This window comes from Pyrus communis, chromosome 15, assembly GCF_041283825.1.
Source record: "Pyrus communis isolate YQ-2024b chromosome 15, ASM4128382v1, whole genome shotgun sequence".
In the NCBI taxonomy this organism is placed as follows: domain Eukaryota; kingdom Viridiplantae; phylum Streptophyta; class Magnoliopsida; order Rosales; family Rosaceae; genus Pyrus; species Pyrus communis.
The window spans coordinates 32,337,139-32,359,190 of NC_142579.1; the positions used below are offsets into that span (position 1 = coordinate 32,337,139).

The 22,052-nt window shown below is 36.8% G+C and overlaps 4 protein-coding genes across 6 annotated transcripts; 2 read left to right on the forward strand and 2 right to left on the reverse strand.

Moving 5' to 3' along the window:
- The first annotated feature begins 2,299 nt into the window (after positions 1–2,299).
- Positions 2,300–7,522, forward strand: LOC137741794 (uncharacterized). 2 transcript variants are annotated; one of them, XM_088685348.1, is made up of 5 exons: positions 2,300–3,047; positions 3,379–5,260; positions 5,371–5,464; positions 5,599–5,698; positions 6,879–7,522. In XM_088685348.1, the coding sequence occupies exons 2-5, from the start codon at positions 5,068–5,070 to the stop codon at positions 6,990–6,992; spliced, it is 501 nt and encodes a 166-aa protein (XP_088541474.1). In that variant the 5' UTR covers positions 2,300–3,047; positions 3,379–5,067; the 3' UTR covers positions 6,993–7,522. The 2 variants fall into 2 exon arrangements, with proteins under 2 accessions (XP_088541474.1, XP_068337639.2); XM_068481538.2 differs by lacking the exon at positions 2,300–3,047 and having other exon boundaries at positions 3,064–5,260.
- Positions 7,523–9,197: 1,675 nt separating this feature from the next.
- Positions 9,198–12,503, reverse strand: LOC137738162 (serine/threonine-protein kinase PBL34). The gene is made up of 6 exons (XM_068477791.2): positions 12,085–12,503; positions 11,084–11,403; positions 10,836–10,971; positions 10,528–10,661; positions 10,320–10,443; positions 9,198–9,985 (listed from the first exon to the last, which is right to left on the reverse strand). The coding sequence occupies exons 1-6, from the start codon at positions 12,203–12,205 to the stop codon at positions 9,531–9,533; spliced, it is 1,290 nt and encodes a 429-aa protein (XP_068333892.1). The 5' UTR covers positions 12,206–12,503; the 3' UTR covers positions 9,198–9,530.
- A 3,679-nt stretch (positions 12,504–16,182) lies between these two features.
- LOC137744706 (uncharacterized) lies at positions 16,183–19,020 on the forward strand. The gene is made up of 5 exons (XM_068484495.2): positions 16,183–16,699; positions 17,436–17,571; positions 17,733–17,953; positions 18,132–18,305; positions 18,535–19,020. Exons 1-5 carry the CDS (start codon positions 16,490–16,492, stop codon positions 18,619–18,621), a joined length of 828 nt encoding a protein of 275 aa, XP_068340596.1. The 5' UTR covers positions 16,183–16,489; the 3' UTR covers positions 18,622–19,020.
- A 448-nt stretch (positions 19,021–19,468) lies between these two features.
- On the reverse strand, positions 19,469–21,299 carry LOC137744716 (calmodulin-like protein 2). 2 transcript variants are annotated; one of them, XM_068484505.2, is made up of 2 exons: positions 20,377–21,299; positions 19,469–19,793 (listed from the first exon to the last, which is right to left on the reverse strand). In XM_068484505.2, exon 1 carries the CDS (start codon positions 21,056–21,058, stop codon positions 20,381–20,383), a length of 678 nt encoding a protein of 225 aa, XP_068340606.1. In that variant the 5' UTR covers positions 21,059–21,299; the 3' UTR covers positions 19,469–19,793; positions 20,377–20,380. The 2 variants fall into 2 exon arrangements, with proteins under 2 accessions (XP_068340606.1, XP_068340615.1); XM_068484514.2 differs by having other exon boundaries at positions 19,469–19,837.
- Between the last annotated feature and the right edge of the window lie 753 nt (positions 21,300–22,052).

Below are 22,052 nucleotides of genomic sequence, written 5' to 3' on the forward strand. Positions count from 1 at the left end.
AGTGTTTTTTCTTTTTTTTTGGCATACATCATGATGAGTTATTGAGTGACATATATTGATTAAAGAATTCTTAAGTGTGGACAACCAAACTACGTGACCTTCCAACCACACACAAAACACCCTACTTTGAGTACTCTCTTGTATTTGGTGACATCCCCTTGTGTTTGGCACCATTTCATGGATATCTTACACCATTTGAATGGTCTAATAGACTATCTCATGACCATCTCCAACTGTTCGTACTTAGTACGTGTTTATACCCAATTAATTAGCTAAGACTAGGAAAAGCCAAAGTGGAGACATAGCTGCAGGCGTAAAATCCCATTGCTTTTGACCTCCTCTCAGTCTTAGTCGTCTAACAAAGAGAAAGACCTAGGATCTGGTGTAAGTAGTAAGATGAGAAGGGGGGGGGGGGTGTGAGAGAGAAAGACTTTCTAGTAAGAGAGTGGGGAGGGGGAGGGAGACCGGGGGGGGGGGGGGGGGGGGTGGTGTTCTTTTGCTCTTCCCAAAAGCTTCAAAGAGAAGAAGAGGGAGGGGGAAGGCAGGTGGCCCTTAAAATAAAGGGAAATGTGGATGGTGAAGGGAAAAGGGAAGACAAAACCAAGGAAAGTGTCGGGCAGTGGAGGCCCAAGGCAGGGCTTCTTTGGCGCCGGTGTCCCCGCTCTGGGTCGCTGCCTATTCCTCCTATTTGCTGAATTAAATTCATCACTCATCACTCTGAGTGTGTGTAAGTGCACTGTTGCAGTTGAATTTGCATGCTAATCAATTAATTAATTAAAACTAATTTACTAAAACTGTGCGTCTGTCTTTGTGTTTGTGTACGTGTGTGTGAAAGATAGCAACTTTGTACGTACTACTCCTCCTTCCATTCCGAATTCTTTATTCTTTTTAGACAAATCACTTCGCTGACATTCTGCACTCGTGTTCCCAAGATTCCATCTCTCTCTCTCTCTCTCTCTCTCTCTCTCCCTCTCTCTCTCTCACAAGAGTACTACTGCACACACATGGCACTGCATGCATCTGCTCTTTTGACTCATCTTTTAGTTTCTATATACCTGTACATTCTTTATACTTATTTGGGCACTACCAAGTGCCGCTTAGGTTTAACTTGCAGTTTGCATAATAATAGGAGAGGGAGGTCTATAGTGCTAGCTTAGCTAGTGTTTTTCTAACCCACTTAAAAACCCTACTCAACATTTTGTTTCTACCCTACGAGAGCCATACTTTCATCTCTCTTTTTTGTCACGCGTTAATATACAAAGTTTCAAATTATATGTTATGTTATGTTTGGACGAGAAATTTTATAATTTTAAAATGATTAAATGCAATACATTTGTGAAAATTTTAGAATGACACGTCTTAAATTTTTTTGCTTAGTGTACTTATAGTAACATTTGTAGTACTGTTTGAACATTAACTTTGCAGTACTTAAGCAATTCATTATTAATATCCTTTGCGGTGCAAATTCAATAATTAAATAAAGTTCTTTGAAGCTTTAAAAGTCCCTTGTCTCTAAACAAATTATAGCCTTAATGCATGCCAATTTTGTTTGATCGGGTGCGTATAACCAAGAATGATAATTAGAAAATTTGTGGTTGATATATATTCAAGGACCCATTTTACAGTCGGTTTGTTTCGAAACTAAAGAAAAAAAAGGTTATATATATATATATGTATGTATTATATATGTATGTGTGTGTGTGTGTGTATTACATATAAGCCAAGCATCTTATTCTTAGGTTAATTAATTAATCATCGAAGAAAAGCATGACATACTAATTAAATTGAAAAGGGTGGGGGTCTAGAATTTGGATAAAATATTGTAGAAAGAGAGGTATAATCAAAAGGAGCTGTTTGGGTTTTTTGGTAGGAGAATATTTCAGGTGCATGCGCAGGGGAAGTTGTTTGATTTTATTTGAGTACAAACTAAGCATGACAAACCCTAAAGTAAGCGTTGCTCCCCATTCACATCATTCCACTCACCTCCTTCTTCTTCTCCCCCTTCCCATCCTCTCATCCCGAGGTAAACCTACCAGTATACATTCTCATCCCTCTCCCATCCCTTCCCTCTCACCTCTCTCTCTCTCTCTCTCACACACACACAAACACATCCAGATAGCTGTTTCTTTTGTTGTATGTATGGCACACACATGTTAATCTCTTCGGTGAACTAGCTCAAAAACTCTGCATTTGGTTGTATTGACGACTGTTTAACCTAAATCCATAACCCTATAGTGCGTGTATATATCCACATATATATATATAGATATATATAGCTAAGATATCATGTACGGCTCTTTCTAGAAGATATCTCATCTGTGCTATATAATTGTAATCTCATTTTTGTTTTGATGTATATGTTTCTTATTGCTGCATGTTATGTTTGTATCATGCATATTTTAAAATCCCACTTCAATAACTATCGATTTTTTTATATATTCATTATTTCCTGTAGTGGAGTATAAAATGCTATTGCCCTATGCATTTGTCTCGATGGTGCTAAATGGATGCAAGTCCTTAATATTTTGAAATCCCACAAATCCACTTCCACAATTCTGGCCCCAATTCGACACCCTACAATCCACTATATACCTTGACCTTCCACCCCACCAAACGAGCAGCCACCTTAATTAGTTTAATTTTTCTCCACAGGAAATAACCTAAAAAATATTCTCTAATCATTTTTCTTTAATTTGATTGTAAACTTTAGTGTAGTCAAGTTGGTTAGAATAAATGTGTGTTACCTCCTTCACATTTAAGATTGAATCTCTTTCTATAGTTTAGAGTGAATTAAAATATCGCTTTGTAAAACAAAAATGAATTTGGTTCGATGGATCCGACATGGGACCATATTTGGTGTTCTTTATTCAAGTACTTTTGCCCCTTTTTTAGGTAAGTGGTAGCAGCTAGCCCTGCTAAAAAGGCCAAAAGACCGCTACAAACTCTTTAGTTTTGCCCACATTTTTTCAACATCTAAACGTGCTTTCGGGTTTCACGGTGAAAGGACATCTGCTTTTATGCTAGCTAGCTCTATCTTCTTTCTAATGGTATGGATATTAATTATATGCATGTTTGAGAAGTAGCAGAGAGCTAAGCGATGTTGGTGAGGTTCAATCCGAAGACAGATTTACACATCCCTGCCCGCGTAAATTGATCTCAGATTGAGCCGCGCCAATATCACTTTCTTAATTATTTGTTGCTTATTCATAACTGCTTGTCCTCTCTAACCTCATCATGTTTTTATTAACTAATTTAGGGTCTTTGAGCTAGCTGCCTGGACTAATTTATGTGACTTGTTGCATGATATCGCATGATTTACTGTTAATTTCTACCGAATGTATACTTCTGTTAGTTAGTTTTGTCTTTCTTTATCAACAGAAGAAGAGTGGAAATTCAAACTTGGGATAAGCAGGAGAGCTAATCGACCGGTGATCTCCTTCTCGATCTAGAGAGATCGGTCACAGATATGCACTCTTCCTCCCTCTCTCTTGTGATTGTTGGTTTATGGTTCGAATATCTGGTTTTACTTTTGATCGATCGACATAGTACTGTACTTTAAACGTCAACTGTAGTACGTATTCCTTTTTCATGTATACTTGGTGACAGTTTATACTATCATACTCCTTTTATGTACATGTTCGTAACTTGCATTCTTTGAACAAAAATTAACTAGTCATATGTAGAATAGAAGTCAATTTTTTTAGAGTTCATCAAGTGTATACTGTTAAGAACAAATCCCACATTGATGGGTGGAGGAATCTTGCATGAGTTTATAAGAAAGTTGAGCTACTCCCCATATTACCAATTGGTTTTATGGTAGAACGTCATCTTCTTTATGGTATCAAAGCAGGTGGTCCCATATGTGAAGCTCAACGATCACAGTGTTCCACGTCACTGCATTTGTGTTGTTCATGTGTTAGGCTTACAAATTCGCCACACGTAAGGGGCTTGAGAATGAATCCCACATAGATGGGAGGAGGGACATTGCATGAGCTTATAAGTAATTGGCTATTCCCCATATTACTAATTAGTTTTACAGTGGAACCTTAACTTTCTTCGAAAACTTCCCATTGTAACTAATAATATCATATGTAGAACAATTCCATTTTTTTTAAGACACGGGAGAGCTATGGAATCATCAAAATTAAATGTAAAAACAACATGAAGAACTTTTGTTTTTCAAATCCTATGTATATTTCTTGAGCATTGTAAGTCAATATAACCAATTTTCCTCCCAAACTAAGGCCAACATATCACTTGTTAAAATTTCTCTTTATTGACTTCTCCTTAAAAGCACAAAACACCGATTGATTAAATCCTAATGTTAAAAATATTTTGTGACCTCAAATAAGTTACCCATTTTTTCCCCTTCTTATGGCTACGTTAGGTCCGTATGAGATAAAGCAAGTTAAGTCCTATATGTAAGTGGAAACTTTGCCTTCAATGTCGAGATAATTAAGGAATGAGGCTAATTAATTTGTTTGTGGCAGCCATTCAAATTAAGAATGAAACGTAATCTTAGCATCTTAAAAAAATAAAAAAAATAAAAAAAAAACATGTAAAAGAAATGAAGAAACTGTTGATTTTTGATTTATTGAGTTGAGTTTTTCTCCTGTTTTTTGACGTTTCTGTTTCTCTTTATACGCGTTGACATTAATCTAACAATTTTCTTTCTGTATTTTTGTTATTTGACCAACCATTTTATTTAGAGCCACATTTGCAGCCACCACCACCCATATTTCCTTTGTTTTCCTTTTTGCTGTTTTTGGTTTAGATTATTACTTACGGCCCAGAAATATAGCCGAGCATGTAGGGTTTCGAAATTGATGGATGTACCACCTATTAATTTGCGTACTTTATTCATGGTTATGAAATATTCAGGCACCTAAAATCTTGTGTTTCCAGTCAGAGCAGTTAATTTGACTCGTTGAAAACACTTTCGGTTTCTGATATATTTCTATTAGCTAACTCCATCAAACACTCCCAACAAACTTTATTTTGTAATTAAAATTTAGGGTACCTCTCGTTGAGGCTGAGGATTTAGTTTCTTGAGTTTGGTTTGTGTGCATGCGCATGAAAATGGACGTGGGTATTTGTGAAAAAGAGTTGGCGACGAATGCCACCGCATGCAGCCTGTTTCCGGCATCACTATCTCCACGGAGACTTCTCAGCGGTAGCGGTCGGAAGAACCATGCTTACCGAAAGCTGCCCCAGGAGCCGCTTAAGCTCTTCGTCATCAAATTGGATGGCTCTAGCTTTGGTATGTAAATTTAATACATATATCACTGCTCATGCTTGTTTTACGTACGTACATATAATTAATCGTGTTTTGTTGTGATTAATTAATTTTCTTCTTCTTAATGGAGGCAGAGATTCAAGTTTCGATGACAGCCACGGTGGCCGAACTGAAAGAGGCAGTGAAGGATGTTTTCAGTCAGTCGCCGATAGATGAAATGATTTCATGGTACGTATAAATACAAGCTTTGCATGGATTTGGTTTGTTTCGAAAGTAGTTAGAAGGTATATATTTTGTACCATTTCTTAAATATTTGGACCAGAAAAAATGTGATTCAAATAACTATTAAAATTTCTGAACAGGTCACATGTGTGGGGTAATTTTTGCTTATGCTATAAAGGTCAGAAGCTACTCGATTACAAAGCATTAATCCGACTTTTTGGAGTCAAAGATGGCGATAAGGTTGCCTAGCTATATATTATTGATATGGACACCTTTAAACTTTTACGCTGAATTTTGAGAAATGAAAAATTAGTATCCGGTTCCTAGTTACTAATGTTTATTGATTGAAACCTTATTAGTTTTCAGATTTTGATCCAAGTTTCTAGCATTAATGTAATAATGAATTTACATGTCAATTACATATTTCTTTTAAATAAAAATTAATAAATGATTTAGAATTTTAATAGGCACTCACACCTTTATTAAACTCCTAATTAATTTTCAATTCAAAACATTTCCAAAATAAATAAATAATTAGAAAAAGTTTGTACCCATTAGCTTTTTTAAAAAATATTTTCAATTTTTTAATCTTATATGCACCCATTCCTGTAATTTTTTCAAAATTTTAATCTTAAAATGTATCATTCTTAAATATATCAATTTGTTATATGTAAAATGTATCGTTGTTTTTTTATATAAAATCTATTCAATTTTTTTCTAATCCATTTTTAAACTTATATGGGTACATTTTTTTTTCTTTGATTTGAGAATGTATCCATGTCAAGTTTAATCGAAGAAATTTACTAATGTTATTAAGCCTAACATCTCCTTCTTCTTCTTTTTTTTTTTTTCTTTTTTTTTTTAGTGGTTTTGAAGAATGTACCCATGTTTTGGTACAATAATTTTTTGGTTAATTTTGATGAATGTACCCATGTTTACACACACACACACAAATAGTATAATTTATATTCTAAAATTTTTAATCCCACAAATTATGGGGTTTTATTCAAAATCTCATTAATATAAACAACTATAAATTGCAATTTTAATTTAAAAAATATAGTAACATACATAGAAATAAATTATCACATTAATTTCAGAGACTTCAATAAAAAATTGAAAACCAACAGGGTTTCAGTCAAAGAATATTTATAGTTAGGAACCGCATCTAAAGTCTCCCTTTGAGAAATTAGTCAAAATGATTAAATTTTCAAATCTTAATTGTCGAAGTGATCAGTTTCGATTTATCATCAACATCCGATTGTTATGCCATGAATATTTGATTGCTAAGTCATTGATATTTAATTGATATGTTTTTCAGTATTTGATTTTGATCAATTCAACAATTGAGATTTGATTTTTGATTAATTTGATTACGAAGATTTAAGTATATATTGTAATTTTACTGTAAAATGTGCAGATATTTTTTGTTCAACGTGCTTCAATTAAGTATGAGCGGGAAAAGCGACGGTTAGGGTTGTGGAGGAAAAGGATATGTGACATCCCTGCTTATGAACAGCTAGTGAAGTTGTGATGATGATGATTGATGAATGACAATTACACATGAATAATTTGCATGCATGAAATATTAGGGTTTGTGGATGAATTCTTCCACTTGAGAAATCTGATTCTTTCATATGTTGATTAATTTGATTAGGCATATGTACGTTGTTTATAGTTGTAGCAAGAAACACAGAGAATTTGTCAGTTAAAATCAGTGTACAATGCAATGAAACTAACACGCAGCAGAAAATTGTAAAATTGTGAATATTTCATGGATCGATTACTTACGAAAACTGAAAACGAGGTCAGTACGTGGATCTTCAGATGATCAGCTTCAATTTGGGATCCGATTCTGCGGAGAGCATATACACTTACAGGAAGGTGCAGCATGGTTAAGATTTAAGAGGATAGCAGGATGCAGATGAAGACCAGGTTTTGATGTACATAGAAAGGGTAGTAAATCAAGATCTTCAGGATTATATCTGTCTTGCTCTGTATGCTTACAACAAGTTTCAATAAATTTTAATGAAAGAAAAAATAAAAAAGCTCAAATTTTCAAGAGTTTTTTTAGTGTTATTGTCATGCCATGTGATATTATCAGTGTTTCAAAAACCGTACCTTAAGATGTGTTTAGGCAGTTTCAGAGACGGAGCGATTATGAAAACACCTATGTCCAATGAGAGTAAACTTAAATTTGACTAGATGTGGTCAAGACATGCCTAGGCGATTGAGGCGTTCGATTGGGCATCTTTTTGTTTAAAAGTTGTCGAAATCTGCAGAAAAAAATTAATTGAAATCTAGAAGTTTTTTAGTTGCTGAACCGGTTGTCCTTCAAAAAAGATGAAGATGGTCGTTTCGACTGACCCACTTTTGCTGACAGTTATTACCTTAGTATATTCCCCCTGATATTAAACTTTTTAGTTTTAGCTTTTAATATTATTTTATGGATAATGCTAGGGAGATTAAATTTTCAAACTAAATTTGCAAATTAAATGATGTCACCAATAAATAAGCACGTTAATCAATACTTAGTAATAATCCAATCATCAACCACCACATCACTTAGATTACAAAATTTAGTTTATAGATCTCAAAAGACTGAAAATAATACATTTCAATAAAAGTATCGTGTATCCTTATATTATTCTTTCCTTAAAAAAGGGTGATTGGCCAGCAAGTAAAAAAGATAAACATCTTTTTGTTTTATTATTTCTTTTGTAACGTTATATTTTTTTTCCTTGTAAAACGTTTTATTATCCTTGTTTTTCTCTTTTAAGATTCTATGTATCCTACTAAATATTATATATACATATATAATTATATATAATATTTATATATATAAATTTAGGTCCCGTAAAGCCGTCTCATGCCTTAAGTTTTCACTATGCGGGACTATTCATGAAGCGTTTTATCTACGCTTTTGCCTTTTAAAACATTAAATATTACAAATCTATTCATGTAACATATGAATCTATGTATTAATATTAATTTTACGTTCATCACACATTTCATTTACGTTGACCGTTCATATATATGGTTTACAACACATGTACTTGTAACATTGTGTGACAGTGTGACCACCGCACTAGAAAAATTCTAAACTTTCGGTAATTGTTGACAAGCTATGAGTGTGGTCGTCATCCTTGTTCATTTCTGGTATTTGACTTAAAGAGAGAATTAAAGAACATATACCAGGTGAGATTTAAGAACCGGCCAACTTGCGAAATGCTTATGTCATAGAAAGTTATGCGCAGAATAAAGACATGCCGCTTTGCATCTTAATTTGTGGACTCGTCGAAAGTATGTGATCAGGTGCTGAACTTTGCAGGAAACATGCTGATGCTGCTTGCTAGCTAGCTTATTCTTTAGGTAGGCATGACCTAAAATTTTAACCGATGGTTTATTCGTTTCACACGAAAACTACGGGGACTAGAAGCGTGTTTTGGCCTGATCTGCACAGGATAAACTCAACGGAGTTCCTAAATCGAACGAAGCTTTAAGCAAAAGAATCTGCAGGACTGGAAAGAAAAACAGATGGAAACGAAAGTGCAGTTTTTTAATTTTTTTGACAGAGACATCTTATTTACACTGAAGGAGAGGCGTGAGCTTAGCCTCACAATATGCTAGCAATGATGTGGTTCAAATTCGCCTTCGGCGAGAAATGAACCTAAAACCTCTCACTTACAAGTGAAGAAAAATACCACTAGAACGAAAGTGCAGTTTTAGATAATAAAAATTTCATCAAAGTGACTGACATTAATTAGCTGCAAATAATAATCTCAGAAAGGAGAGGTTTATCTAATTACAAGATATATATATATATATATATATATATATGTGTGTCTCAAATGAAACATAGGCGTGACGAACAATGATTCCAAAATATCAAATGTGCGCTCTCGAATGCAAGGGTACTTGAAAGAAAATGATCTCATGCATCTTTCCTGGCCTCTTCCACTTCTTTGGCTCGAAGGTTTCATACACAACCGTTTTAACAAAGGCGACCTTTGTTTCATTCAATTGTGTGTCGAGTCTGCAGTAGAGGAAAGGGGTTGACCGCGCACAACAATCATCTGCGTTGCTGCTTGCCAGTATTTAAAGGAGAATCTCTGACGCTCTTAGACTGGCTGTAGGTGAGCTGGTGAGTTCCGTCAGGTTTCTTCTTTCGCCTTCCTTGTTGAGATAAACGAGAATGATGAGTTAAGATGGCGAGGTCATTGAGATCCTGCAACGGAATAAGAACCCTCACGACTTCATCCATTGTAGGGCGGGATTTTGGGTCCCTACTGAGGCAGCTGTAAGCCAATTGTGAGACCTTCTGGACCCCTTTAATGGAGTAGTTCAATTCCAAGCGTGGATCCACTAGAAGGGAAAGCTTTCGCTTGTCAGCTAAATGTGGCCGAGCCCATGCCACAAGGTTTTGTTCTCCACTAGGGCGTTTCTTATCCATGGATCTTCTTCCTGTTAAAATCTCAAGTAAAACTACACCAAAGCTGTACACATCACTTTTAGATGTCAAGTGTCCTGCGAAAACGAAGGGAACACAAATTGTACTAGTTAGACCTCCGATTTCTTATGAAACAAGAAACTCAATATAGAGATTTGAGTTAATTATTTCTGGATCAATAGGATTCAATAAGAAAAGAAGTTCACATAGCTAAACTCATTTGGACATTCATAATTTTCTGAGTGCTCTGCTCTTAAGGTTCGACTCTCTTTTCTTTGAATGTAAAACATATACAACATACATGATCTTCAGCTATCGGTCTTCTTAAACTTCTAATCATTACATAAGGTACTGTATCTAAAATTCCGAATATCTCGAAAAAATTTGAACCATCTGTTATGACTTTCTTACCTGTCATCACATACTCTGGAGCAGCATAGCCATATGTTCCAACAACCCTAGTAGAAACATGTGTCTTGTCTCCCTGAGGCCCAGCTTTCGCCAAACCAAAATCTGAAAGCTTTGCATTGTATTCCTATAAAGAAAACCCAACTTGTTGAATCCTTTAAGCAAAAGAATCAGCATTTTTAACCAGCAAAATATGAGGTACATAACATACCGAATCGAGCAAAATGTTTGATGTCTTAAAATCTCTATAAATGACGGGTTCTGGACCGTTGTGGAGAAATGCCAACCCTTTTGCTGCACCAAGTGCAATCTTAATCCTATTCAACCACGGTAGAGGTATAGTCCCTTCAAAAAATTTTGAACCATCAGCAACCATATCATACAATAGTATTTGCAGATCATTATGGAGAAAGGTCGGATTAAAGATATGAATTTAACCATCCAAAATGCATCCCATTTGAAGAGATTTAACAAAGATGACAAGGATGAACAGGCAACAAAACATTCACATTCACTCACTCCTGAAAAGATGATTTTCAAGACTCCCGCGGGTCATAAATTCGTAAACAAGTAACCTCTGATCATCTTCGATGCAGTATCCGATAAGCTTTACAAGATTAGAGTGGTGGAGCTGCCCGAGAAAGTCAACCTCAGCCTGCATCGAAAAAATAATTCACTTGTCAATTTCCAACATTTAAGTGCTCCAAGAACAATCCTTTTTTATCAACAATAATTTACTAACCCAAGGCAGATATAGTTTTACTAACCACCCATTCTCTATGGCCTTGGAGACCATCTGGCTTTAAGCTTTTAACTGCCACTGTAATCCCTGACCCGGGTTTCGCTGGCCCTGTCCCATTTTCCTCTATCCACCCTTTGAACACGTATCCAAATCCGCCTTCCCCAAGAATGCTATCCGGCCTGAAGTTCCCGGTTGCTGATTTTAGCTCCTGAAAAGTAAACTGGAGCAACTGGCGAACCGGCTTCTCATCTGATGGCGGTGGATTGGGAGCATCAGAGGATAGTTGGGCTTCATTTGGAGGCAAGAGGTCTCTATTGCTGGCATTAAGATATCTGGTCTCTGTAGCTGTAAGTTGTAGTGACAGAAGGACTATTAGCCACAGAATATGAACATACATTTTCTACAGAAACTAAAACGTTTGATTCTCCGTTGATTCATTCGTGCATGGAAAGAAAATGGGAGTGTGAAAATCAATCCCGGGCAGAAAGCCCGAAAACTCAAATTTTGCGGATATTTGTGAAATTAATAAGACATCAATTGACAGGAAAGATATTGACCAAAAAAAAAAAAAAAAGGTGACATGAAAGTCTTTGTCCAATTCACAAAGATCATCAACCAAGGAACATAATTAATGCATCAAGGCAAGAAGTAGCGCTATATGAACTCGAGACCTCGGATGCAGGGATGATTTGCTTTTAACCAACTGAGATACAAGCGACTTGCTCGTCACATTGAATTAGAGTGAAAGAAAAAGAAAAAGACTGCATTTTTGGTGGCTAGAGCTCAGGATATTGATCTGGGAGAGAAATCAGCACAACCCAAGTTTGAGATCTGGACTACAAATCACATACACACCTTGATTTCTTCATACAACAATAAAATTTAAATTTTTGTAAGGAAAAAAAAAGGGTAACTTCATTAATCTTTTAAGATTCATTGATTTTAAGAAAAACCCATCTGGTAATTGAAATTTCAAAAGTAAAACATAAGCTGGTTATCTTGTAAGAAGAAGATGTATATATATACCTGCATCATAAACAAGACTAGTACGAGGGATAGTGTTGGCAGAGTCTTTGGAAGCAGAGGATTTGCAGGTACCGCTAACGCCGCGTTTAAGGACAGCCCAGCAACCGCACTGGTTGTCCATGGATGCTTAGAGGTGTTAGCTTTTATGGGTTGTCAGCATAATTGCATGGGATGTGAGGGAATAACAGAGAGAGATTTACCATGCTTTTATGCTTGAGTGTAAAAAACAGAGGAGAGAGAGAAAGAGAGAAGGAGTGTGGAGAAGAAGAGAGGAGGAGAGAGAGGAATTTTGTGATGGTGGTGGTGGTGTTTCTGCTGCTGTTGGAGATTGCAGGCATCATCATCGCCATCATCGCAGTGTGTACAAAAAGAACTTTTTTGCCACCACCTTTTGTGTGGGGGATGGGTCCGATGGGAACGCCTCTCTCTACCTTTCTCTCTCACTATAGATTACCTAAAATTTTTAACTAAGGGTAAGAATTGCTTTAGTAGAAATACAAGAGTTAAGTCAGTTGATCAAGATAAGGTACGAGCTTATTAATTTGAATCTAAAAATAAGCGTAGGTAATCCCTAAATGCAAGTAATGAACCATATGAAAGTTTAGAAACTTTTTTAGGTTAATAAACAAGGTGTATGGAATTCAGATGCATCAATCATTAGAAAATGTCTGCAAGAATAAAAAGAAACGTAATAGATGTGTCGCTTGAGAGATCAATGCATTAGTAGTAACACATGATGACGTGAGAATCACATTGAAAAATTTCGATATTCAGGAAAGTAATGTGTTTTATGTAAGTAATATGCATTATACGTTATTTCTATTAATGTTCGAATGAATTCTTGCTAATTGTGATATTGTTGGGTCAAAGCTAATAGGAAGGCAGTCAAGAGCATATTTGAGTGCAATCCCATCACACTCTCTCTCCCTCTTTCAAATGGCATTGTAAATATATTCCTATATGATTTTTGGGTGGGAATTAAATGGCTTATCATATGTTGGTTATTTATTATTTATTATTTTAATTTCTAGAGGGGCCCCTTCTAAAGGGGAAAAAAAAGAAAGAGTGCTTGGTGAGTGGTCATTTCTTCAACCAACCATGAAACAAAATTGTATTCTATGATGCTTTTTGGGGTGAATAAAAGCAATTTTGTGATGAGATGATATTCTTTTGAGTGATACTAGTGAGATAAAAAAAAATTAAACCGTTTTATATGAATTATATAATATGACGGTTGATGGACATCTTTTTTTAAATTATTAATATTAAAAAATGAATTCAACTATAAATTGCTATATATGTTGTAATCTGCAAAAAGAAAATCTAAAATTTTAATCTCTAGCATTTTCTAATATATTTTTCCTTCTACATACAACACTAGACACTGTTTTGCAACTTGACAAAAAGGCTTTGTTGGAAAGGAGTTTATGCCTATTGCTTGCCCCCACTAAGTGTGTGGGGTCCCACCTAGTGTAGGACTCACCACACAAAGAGAGAGAAGTAACACTGACAGTGCTGACTAGTGTATCCCACTTAAGGTCATCATATCATATGGGCATACAAAGGGAAGATATCCTATTGCAGCAAGCATAAAGTTAGCAGGCCATGCATATGATATAATTGGTGTTGGTGAACTTGGTGCTGGACAATGGGAGGAGAAAGATGGAGGAGGTGTATTGAATTAATTTTGAAATCCAAATATGCCCTGCATTGCAAATACCAAAACCCTTTTCAAATTGGACTTACTTGGTAACTATGTAGCTATATGTTGGCCAACATGTAGGACCCCAAATCAGATCATGCATATGATCAAGCCTAGTGTTAAGATCAATCCTAAAAACGGTAGGCTAATTCTGATCATTCTTATTTTGTGAGTCTAGTAAACATGAATTATTAGGACGAACAATTCCCAACTCAGATTACGCATATGATCGAGCTCTCAAATCTGATATGAATAAAATTGTTAGAGAAGTGCTAAAATCAGGACTATGTTTATATTAAATTATGACTGTTCCTGTTTATAAGTTACACAAGTATGAATGATCAGGACTAACAACACCGAACTTCAAGAATATCATGCACCAACATGGTATCATGCTAGGGTTTGAAGATAATAAATTAATAATCTTAAGAGTGTGATTTGATGCTAGGGTTTATATGCTTGTTTAGTTGTTTTACTATTTTTCACTCCTCCATCTGAAAAGAAAAGGAAAAAAAACAACTTGGCTGTGATTGCAGCAGAACACAAAAGCCCCATTCCATCATCACCTTCAACAAAGTGGAGGTTGGTGGTTGGCATCTTTTGGGCCTCACCCTCCGGTCTTAATTTACACCTTTTTTTTTTTAATTTTTTTTAGATTTTATTGTTGGAGCACTTTTTTGGTTCCAATGAAGCTAATCTTGCCTCCAGAACTCAGGGAAAAAAACCATGGGATAGAAACCCTAGATCATTGAAGGATTCAAAACAGGTCGGATTGTGAAGGGGTGAGTCAATTAATAATCCACTCTCACCATAGAATCTAGCATTCCAAATCACACATTCAAATTGTTGAATCTAAACATTACAAAGCTTACGTGGCGCATTGTTCAGATAACTATTGAGCTACCTACGTTCTTCGATTAAATGCGAGCGTGCCAACTCGACGATCGAGTTTGGTCGATGAGTAAAATGGATGTGGTGGCGGTGGTGAATGTACTACTGACTTCTGTATTTGGGCGATCATGGCCGAGAAAAAAACTCGTCTCAACCTTTGGGTTCTAAAACCTGAAGATAAGGCTACTAGTCATTATGAAGTCCAAATAAAGTTCAGCTTTCAATGTGCTGAACATTGTAACTAGGAACACTACACTTCTCCAAGAAGAATAATGAAATGACCTCCTTCGATAGGAAGACCGAAAACTCCTTATCGGCTTAAACTTGGATAAATAGTCAACCAAACTCGAAACAGTGCTATTAATCTAAACTGAAGGTGCTCCTCGATCGCCTAACTAAATGACCCCAATGTTGTTAATCCAAACTAAAGATGTGTTTAACGAAGTTAGAAAGGTTAGCGTTTTTCTCAAAGATGAGAGAGTTTCGCATAGATTGAGAAATTGTGCAAGGCAGATTTGTGGGTTGTGTTGAAGTTCCCTTGAATGTTGCAGAACCTCTTCCATTTGTAGGAGTGATTTTCATGTTGATCTCGTTATGCCAAAGTAGAGTCCATCGGGATTATATTTCTTCGGCATTCCCTGATTCAATCCTGATTTCTAGCTCAGCTACTCCTATCAAACTTAGGACTCTGAACCTAATCCCTTTTTCGTATTTAATTCACTTATAATCTTGTTTAGCCATGAACCTTGATTCTTGGAATATTACGAATCTTATCAATGTTCATCCTAATTCTTAAACAATGTTACTCACATTAGGATTAAGCCAGATCTAAAACAACTCCCTAGGAGTCCTCCTATTAGGATTCAACCATCCTACCTTGGGCTAGACTTCGTCTTAGAAATGTGACCTTAGTCAAAGATCTTTACTATGTGTCAAGCCCACTACATTTAGCCCAAGCCCAATATTTTGGGTTCAGACAAAAATACAATTGTGCATATCAATAATTCAGATTGACTGTCTGATAATATACTACCATCAGTAAAATGATATGCGAGTGCTTGTTACCTTACATGCAGTTTCAACCATATGGTCCACAAAAGCCAAGGCGGCGCCAGTTCCTTGGGGAAGAGATACTCTTCGGATCTCTCCCATTAAAGTCACCAAGTCCATTCATTCGTGTCTTTAAAATTTGATCAAACAGCTACAAATAGAGGCCCCTTAAAAAGTTATAATAATTTTAGCCTTTAAATTAAATTTTAAGAACTTGAATAAGTGAACTTGGTGCCTTTGATGAGAGAGAAATAATCTCTCCCCAGTTCGTTGAACCAACTGAGACAACAACGTCAAACAAAGCAAAGATAACACGAAACCTTACCACATGATATCATCATACACCCAACCTCCTACTTTCCAAACACTCTCAAGCACAGTCCAATAGGATCCACCCACGTACCCAACGAACGAATTTAACTTCCATCCTTCTCTTGCGTGGCGTCATCTAATTCGTCGCTCTCCGGAACCAATCTTCTGTAGGGTGACCCGATCCCGAGGCAAACCCCAAAAGCCAAAAGCACCATGGGAGAGAGCAAAGCAAAAGCACCAAAGATTCAATTTCCGATTAAATGTTTTCCCCAAATTCTATTTTTCTCCCCATAAAACCTAGAAATTGAAATTGTTCCCAAATTTGGGGAAATTAGGGGTTGCTAGTGAAGGGGGTTCCGTTCCAGATCGAAACGGTGCGCTGCATGAGAAGGAAGACGACAGTGGGGGAGAGGGCGGAGGAAGAAGAGAGAGTGTGAGAGAAGGCAAAACATGTCTGCCATCGTGTGTGGGAAGAGATCATCGATTTTCGGAGACAACTCGCTGCCGTCGACTTCCCCTCCCGTCTCCTCCGCTTCCAAGAGAATCCGCTGCTCCTCTTCTTCCTCCCCGGTTCGCTTCTCTCCTCCCTCCACGACGTCGTTTTCTGCATCGCATTTGATCGAACACCTCAGGGCCGTTTTCCCGGGCATGGACAACCAGGTTCACATTTCATTGATCTCTTCTGATTTGTTTTCATTAATTAAATAATTTCCGTATGATTAAGTTGGAATTGTTGATTTTTATTGTTCTATGCATAATTTGAAGCCATAAATTCGATTGCTTGGGTTGGATTGGATTGCATTGGATTGGATATGACTGGATTGGGTCGGATTAGCGAATCTTATTTACGTGCCCAATACTAAAGGGAATGTCTTTCGGGTTGCCCTTGATTATCTCGAATTGCTTAGCTCAATAAGTCAAATTACAAATGGAATCCCTGTTGGAATTTCGTTTTTTCGGGGTGTTTTTATGATAATTGGGGTTTCAGTCTTGTTGATCATTTCGTGGCATATCTGGCCGTTTAATTAGCATGCATTACATGTTTCCTGATTTTCTGACTGCCATCAAGTGTATGTTTGCATACGTATGTGTGCGTGTATGCACTGTACAGGTCCCTGTACGGCACGGATGCACGCTGCCCCTTCAATCTGGTTGGTCTCATTGACTTGGTTGTGTAACGCAATCAACAACCCAATGCGATTCGTGACCTCCTGTATTTGAAAACCCGCATGTATATATGTGTTATTTTTCCCTTTTTGTTTTTTTTTTTTTCTTTCTTTTTTTCCTTTTCCTTTTTTGTCACAGGTTCTTAATATTCTTCAATTTTGGACGATGTGCATTATATCTACTTAATTAAGATGACAGGTTACTAAGCATTCTGAAATTACTATTGTAGCTTCTGGAGAGAGCACTTGAAGAATGTGGTGATGATTTGGATACGGCTATCAGAAGTTTGAATGAGCTACGTTTAGGTTCTGCTGCAGGAAAATCTGATATGGCTTCAGAAGCAAATGTGCAACTCCAATCACAGGGTATGAGTAGATATTTTCTTGCCTTACCTAGAAAGTTATCGTTTTCTCACCTTGCACGGGAATACGACTGTGACATTCTTTGAAGAAGTGAATCTATAAGTTTTTGGTAATCTTGCTACAAGTGTAGGCATTAATGGGAGTGGATCAATATTTTGTTTCAGGTGCGGTAGCAACAAATGGAGAGGTTGCAGTTACTGATGATCCATCAGTGCAAAATAACCTTCCCACGGATGGAGCAGAGTGGGTGGAGCTCGTTGTCAGAGAGATGATGAGTGCCTCTAACATGGATGATGCTAAAGCTCGCGCCTCAAGAGTGCTTGAGGCTTTGGAGAAGTCTATTAGTGAGCGTGCAACCGCAGAGGTAGCCCAAAGCTTTCGCCAGGTATGACCTCTTAACTACTTACATTGCATGTCCAATATATGTTTCTCTTTGCCTAGTTACTTGTTTTTTCTTCGCTTGGCAGTTAGTAGAGAAATGGGGAAATGTTTGAGAATGCAACATCTGTTAGTTCCGGGGTTTTTTAATGGCTTAGCTGTACTTATGTTTTTCCTTGTTCTAGGAAAATATGATGCTGAAGGAACAATTGGAAGCTATTATTCAGGAAAATACAATTTTAAAGCGAGCTGTATCCACTCAGCATGAACGGCAGAAGGAGTTTGAAGATAGAGGCCAGGAATTGCAGCATCTGAAGCAACTGGTGGCCCAGTACCAGGAACAGTTGAGAACCCTCGAGGTTGAGCTCAGGAACCTAATAACTTTATACAACCTTATATTTGGAAGGAAGTTTGGGAGAGCATAGCGTTGTTTGCTTTATACAGCGCATTACATGATCTCCTTGCTAGTCTGTTACTGTGCCTTTTTACGTTGATTTTTTCTTTGCCGTGGTCATTGCTTGCTTAAGTTTCCTAAATTCACCGTGTGCTGATTACTAGTGTTTGATTCTCTCTTTTATACCTAATCAGGTGAACAACTATGCACTTACAATGCACCTAAAGCAGGCACAGCAAAGTAGCTCCATTCCAGGTCGTTTTCATCCGGATGTTTTCTAAAGAATTTGTATAAGGATAAATGTTTCTTCGGCTTTGTGGATGGATTATGTGCCTTCTTGTGGTAGTTTTAATGACATGAAGGCACTTCAATGTGGATTATGCTGTGTTGATTGGGAAGCGTCCATGCAGCGTCTTTCCTCTGTACGATGACGACGGAGTTTCGTTCAAACTCGGTCAGGGTGATATGTTCCGATTGCCATTCGGCCCATGTATTTAATTCGGAATTACTTTGATGCGCATAATGTTGTCTAGGTTTTATAGGACAGAAACATTTAGTGATTTAATTTTTTCTTTACACTTCAGTAAAAGATAATGTATGCTTTAAACCATGTCATTCAGTCGAATTTCCGAATTCTTGTAACATTCCATGCATCCTTTACAATTTCTTGTTTTCACCAACTTGCAGATCCAAAATTTGATCTTCGTTATTGTCTACGAATGGCATCTTTACCTCAAGTTTGCTTTCCTAAACTGCGACCCTGCAAGAGATTTGTAGTTTAAGTAATTAAAAGCGTTTATCGCTACACTTGACTAAAGGTGCTGTGCCCAAAATTTCCTTACCCCCAATATCACTAGGATGCGTGTATATGAAAGGGTGGGAATATGAATTTGCCGTTTTGTGCAAGCAGGGATCTCTCTTGCTTCTTGTTACACATCATTTAATGCTATATAAGTGTTGTAGCCGTTATATTTAACTATATTTTATTATAGCTATTTCTATATTCACTCCTAACTATTATTTCTCTGTATCCTTCCATGTTACGTAGTATGAAAGAAAAATATCATAAACACATATAGTGATTTTTTAGCTTTTCTTTTCTTCTTTTTATTTTCCAATGCAAATGCCGAAGATGCTGAGCTTTATTTATTTATTTACAATATGCTTTCGGCCAAGCCATGAAATTTACAATTGGGCACATGTATATACATAGAAAACTACAAACATGGCCTATAGATGAGTTTTTGGAAACTTCGTAGGCTTTCAAAATGGTGACAGCATTTGTTTTTCTTTTTGGCCTCAAACTGACAACAGTTGTGCGAAACTATTTACACAAATTAAATGTCGTATGCCTCTTTAGCTCACTTGGCTAAGTTTTTTTTTAGCCCTGTCGGTTAAGATCATTCTTCTTTTGACTTGAGATCTCGAGTTCAATTTCATCCTCCCAGTATCACTTGTACAGAAAAGAATTGCAAAGCATCATTCGATTTAATCATACTGTTGAATTCATCAAGGTTGGAGAGAATTATTACAGATAATAATATCATACAGCAAGAGGGGAAGAAAAAAGGTACATTTCTAATTAAATACCATAGTCTGTCCGCCATGAAAAGTTCAAAACAAACTACTTGAGAGAGAGAGAGAGAGAGTGGTTAGAGACGAATGGCATCCTATGCCAGTACATACCTAATAATTTTTGCAGGTGGTTGTTTGAAGATGAAGGCTGGAAATTAATTAAATATCGTGTTTTTCTTGCTTCCTATACAACTAGGTGTATGCGTGTTTGGAAAAGAAAGAAACCTACCTAAACTTGAGATAAGGTATCTCAAGCTAATCAAACGTTGTCGCGTATACTATATTTAACGTTCTTTTAATAAGTTGTTGTAGGGTGACGAAACTTACTAAATCTTTGAAAGTAAGAGTGCTTGAAATTATATTTTAAGTTAATTATGCGTACCTAACGTGATAAGAAGTTGACGGAGGGCATTAGAACTTACTAGATATTTGGAAGTAGGAGCTTAATTAGAGATCAATACCTAATTAATGGGCTACTAGAAGTCCTCCACCCTTCATCATCCTCTTGAACTCATCAAAATTAACCATACCATCTCCATCCCTATCAACTTTCCTCACCATCTCCTTACAATCCTCCACCTTATTCCCTTCCCTCAATCCCAAGGAACACAACACCACTGCCAACTCCTCCACCGATATCAACCCATCTTTATCCTTATCAAACACACCAAAAGCCGCCTTCAACTCCTCCTCCTCCTCCTCCTCCTCCTCCGCTCCTCCCCCATCTTCCCGACGGCGCATGGTCCTGCACAGCATGCAAAACTCATCAAAATCAATCAACCCATCTCCATTAGCATCCACCTTCTTCACCATTTCTTCCACCTCCGCATCACTCATAAAAATTCTTATGTTCTTCAGTGACTCCTTGAGCTCCTCCGTTGTGATGAACCCATCACTGTTCTTGTCGAAGGTGGCAAACACTTGCTTCAGCTCCGCCGCTCGATCTTCTACTTTTGGCTGCGGATTAATACTATTCATAACAAGATTATTTTTGTCCTTGCTTGGAGTGGTAGTAGGAGTGGAGTAGGGTATGGACAAAGATTGAAACCAAGCAAGGAGCTTGGGGGTGGGAAAAAGAAAGAAAATATTAACGAGGCCAGCGATGAATAAAACTGCTAATAAAAGTACGGTGCTTAACACCATTTTTTCTGTTTTTTTTTCTTTTTCTGCAACTAAGAAGAAGAAGAAAAAGATTGGGAGGAGGAAGAAGAAGAGAAGGCAAAGAGCAAGGAGAACAACTTACTTTGTCGTCTTATCAAAGTCTTTGGTGAATTCTTCCAAATTAAAGCTTTGGGCAATACGCGGTTTTTGGTGTGCTTTTCCATTCCATTGTCCCACAAACCGCGTGATCTCAACATAAACCAATGCAACACTTAAATACATTTGTTTTCTTATTAATGAGCTTGATGGAGATACTTTTTATTGGTCTTGAAATATTAACACTTACATTATATGTCGTTATACAAATAAAAAGACACATGAAAATAAAATTATCTTCACTTGTATAATAACATATGGTGTTACCACATTATATTCTAGACACATTTTAAAAAAATTTCTTAGCTTCATGTGATTACTTATTAATTGTTTATGTAGTTTACTTTTGCTAACAATACTTGCAAAGTTGACTTCCACATGTACTTGGGTAAGTGCCCTAATTTAGAGGGAGTTCTTTGTTCGACTATCTGCATACAACATCTGAGACAATGAGGTGAGACCAATTTTGAACGCGTGAGACTAAATAATAAATATAGGACAACTCTATGTGTATGAGTATGCCCGCATGGCAACGTGGTCCGCCTAAGTATAGAACAATTTGTGCCTAATTAGAGCTACTTAAACACAAGGTCGTATTTTGAGAGTAATTTGTAGGTAGTGATAACATGTCAGATTAATAATAGTGTTAACCACAAAAGTAATATTAAGTGTGTTTTTCGTCACATGAGTAGTACTGATAAACAACCAATACACATGAATGGTTTAACCTAGCATTTGAATGAGTCTTATCTTTGTTTTGTTTGAGTTCCAGGGTAGCCTTAGAATTTTGTTCCGTTTGCAGCCACTGAAAAAATCAGCAAACGGCGTCGGTCACTATCATTGTCGTTGTACATGGGCAGACTTTGAGGGTAGTAGTACT